Raw genomic sequence first — 3,189 nt, 5'->3', positions numbered from 1 at the left:
CTGTAAAGAAGAGACAAACTTTAAAAAGTTTATGATAGTCTCTTCGGCCACGTTATGTTACTTCCCATGAGATGACTATGAGCTCGGGGGTCAACATCCCGCAGACTTATTGTCTTTAAATCTCAACCAAGCAGCATTTGTGGTTCCAATTAATGCATAAAAGTCGCAATCACGCATATACCGGTTAGAATTTGATCCTCTGCCAACGACCATGAATTATCTTATAAAATATAGTCATTTTTATTCACAATAATAAAAATAAACATGTTATATATGACATTGAGGAGTAAATTGGGACCCTGGTGGGTCCACAGAGGCGCATGTAGGGCCCTCCTTGGGGTTTGCGATCTCTACGATTGGCGTTGCGATCGCAGTTCTTCTTTGGAGACGAAGAGTCCGTGGAATCCGTAGGGCACCCGGCGGGGCAACAGAACTTCCGCCACGATGTCCAGCTCCGGCGACTGCGCGTCCATCACCACGAACCTCGACTCGGCGCGGACCTCATCGTGCACGTACGACACCAGGTACCCTTCGTCCTCCTCCTCCTCTTCCCTTTCACTTTTGGGCACGAAAACCGGCTCCCCTCCGAAGCACCCCCGGCCGAAGTGCCGCCGCGCCACCACGCAGTCGCCGTGTCCGGCGGATTCGAAGTCGAGCTTCACCACCCCGCTTATCTTCGGCATGGGGTCTCCCACTCCGAGGTAGGCGTACCGGTTCCTCCGCCCCAGGTAGCCCGGGTGGATCACCCCGAAGTCGAGGTTCGCCGCCGACAGTGGCGTCCGCGACACCGCCCCGCTGCCTTCCAGGTCGATACGCACCATCTCCATGGAGGAGTGCACCAGCTCCATCCGCTCTAGCGCGTGCTCGACCGACAGCACGTTGGGCGCCACCAGCACCAGATCCCCTTCTTCCTCCCAGGCGTTCACCGCGTGCACCGGGTTGAACCCCGGCACCTCGAACCATCGCATCTCCGCCTCCGACGTGGCGTACCGCGGCAGCACGCCGATGCGCGGCACCTTGCTGTTGTCCGACCCCACCGGCGCGCCGCCCCCCAGCACCATGTCCATCGGCTTCATCACGATCTGGAGGTCCGGGAAGACAGCGTACCGCCCCGTCACGGCGAAGTCGTGCAGGAACGACGGCTGCTGCACCGAGAAGATGGGCACGTCGGGCCCCGCCTTGTTCCCCTCGGCGTCGAACCGGAAGTAGGTGAGGAAGGGAGGAACCGGGCCGTATCGGAAGGCGAATAGCTCCCCGGTTGATGGATCCTTCTTGGGGTGGGCGGTCATCCCCATGAAGAGACGGCCGTCGAAGTCGCACCGCCCCAGTGTGAATATCTCCCCGTCCTCCGGCGACACCCTAACGGCGTACGGCAAGTCGGACTCGCCCAGCGCGTAGAGGCGATCGCCGAAGAAGACTAAACTGGTGTTTGCCAGCCCCGCTCCCTCCATCGGGTTCATCTGACCGGTGAGCACCCTCGCCGCCGTCACCGCGCCGCGCGCCAGCCCGGCGAAGCCGTGGAAGCCCGAGAAGACACTGGGGAAGACGGGCGCGCCAGCGTTGCGCTCCAGGAGGTACTTGTAGGTGTGGACGTAGCGGGAGCAGAGGACGGCAGGGTCGGTCCCGTCGCCGCTGGCGGGGAGGAGGAGGGAGTGCAGCATCCCGTCGCCGTCGAAGAGATGGTGGGGGCCGCGGGGCAGGTGCTGGGGGTTTGGCCCGTTGCGGATGTAGGCGCCGCCGGCGAGGCAGCGCGGGATGGCGCCGCGGACCACGGGGCAGGGCGTCGGGGGGAGCTCGTCGACGGGGGCGAAGTTGTTGGACAGCACGCGCCGGGGGTCGACGGAAGGGCGGAGGACGGGGGGATCAATGAAGGTGTGGATGAGCTCCTCGAGATCGTTGCAGACGGTAGCCATTAAGGAGGGCGGTTTTCGAGGTCGAAGAGAAGCCGGTTTGGGGCGCGCAATAGTTGGCGGGCGAGTGGTGTTCCGGTGGTCATCGGCCACCTTACGAGGACCGGTACTCGTTCCGGCGGCCGGATCTTTTTTGATTTGAGGCTCCAAGGTCTTCTCTACCGTTTTAACTGCCGACACAACGCTCGGAAACGGAGGAGGAGAGGGGGATGGGGTGGGCGGAAGCCTAGATGGTGGAAGCCGCCGGCGACGGCCGGACCTGGCCGGAAAAGCTGTGGATGAGGAGACTGATAGCACATTCATTGTGGCGCACTCTCCCCCGGCAGCTCTCACCCGTCCCGGCCTGCGATCTCTCTCAACACCGGACCAATGGTATTTATAGTGGAAATTTTGCTTCTAATTAAACAAATTAATTGCAAATTAGTAATTACCAACAATTTTGTGACGTGATCTAGTGAAAAATTACTCAAATTAGTAAATTTCAATGATTAAAACTCAAGGACATTTTATTAGTGAAACAAAATATCTTGTAAGCGATATTTTCAATATTAAAAATTAGAAAATGATAAATATACAAGATAATATGCACAAATTAAAAAAAAAAGAATTTTTATGGCATGGACATATTTTACTAATAAATTTATGTTTTTGTGTCATGAAAAAATCAGTTGGTTGTTCGCGTGTTTCTCTCTTCCACCATTCACGTACATTTCGAATCACATAAATGAATAATGGAGAGGACATTAGATATTCCGGTGTCACTCCCCCTGTCTTCCTCGCGAAATCTACATCAGATTTTTGTTTGGGCAAAAATGAAAGGGACCTCCATCATTTGAGCTTCATGGGCGCTCCATTTCACATTAAAATCAAACTTGCATCTCATTTAAAATTTAAATGACATGTCTAAAATATTCTTAAATAAGTAATTAACTTTTACAATGCTAGAAATTAGCAATTAGTTTTATAAGTTAACAATTAGCTTTTATAATGCATTAGTTGATCATTCGATCGGGTAGAAACTAGTAACTAGTTTTTACAATTATAATAACTAATTTCTTCAATTGTAAACACTAGAGGTTAGCTTTTACAATGTATAAAAGTTAATTACTAACTTCTACAATGTGCAGAAGTTAGCATTTAACTTCTATAATAGTGATGATATCATTTTGATTTTACTTATTTGAACGATATTTGATTAAAATAGCATTCAACAAACAAACTAAACGATTGAGACTTCATGACACTTATTACATTTCAAATGAATTGATCATGATCGACC

At 52.1% G+C, this 3,189-nt stretch overlaps 1 protein-coding gene across 1 annotated transcript; it reads right to left on the bottom strand.

Moving 5' to 3' along the window:
- Positions 1 to 216: 216 nt before the first annotated feature.
- On the bottom strand, positions 217 to 2,277 carry LOC121992914 (9-cis-epoxycarotenoid dioxygenase NCED1, chloroplastic-like). Its single transcript, XM_042547550.1, has one exon. The coding sequence runs from the start codon at positions 2,211 to 2,213 to the stop codon at positions 351 to 353; it is 1,863 nt and encodes a 620-aa protein (XP_042403484.1). The 5' UTR covers positions 2,214 to 2,277; the 3' UTR covers positions 217 to 350.
- Positions 2,278 to 3,189: the final 912 nt, after the last annotated feature.

The sequence above is a fragment of the Zingiber officinale genome, chromosome 6B (genome assembly GCF_018446385.1).
Source record: "Zingiber officinale cultivar Zhangliang chromosome 6B, Zo_v1.1, whole genome shotgun sequence".
NCBI lineage: Eukaryota > Viridiplantae > Streptophyta > Magnoliopsida > Zingiberales > Zingiberaceae > Zingiber > Zingiber officinale.
The sequence above is the reverse complement of the archived record's forward strand: the minus strand, read 5'-3'. Positions and strand labels throughout refer to the sequence as shown.

Coding starts and splice junctions, on each gene's coding strand:
- LOC121992914 (XM_042547550.1), bottom strand. CDS start 2,213: ATGAATGTGCTATCAGTCTCCTCATCCACAGCTTTTCCGGCCAGGTCC.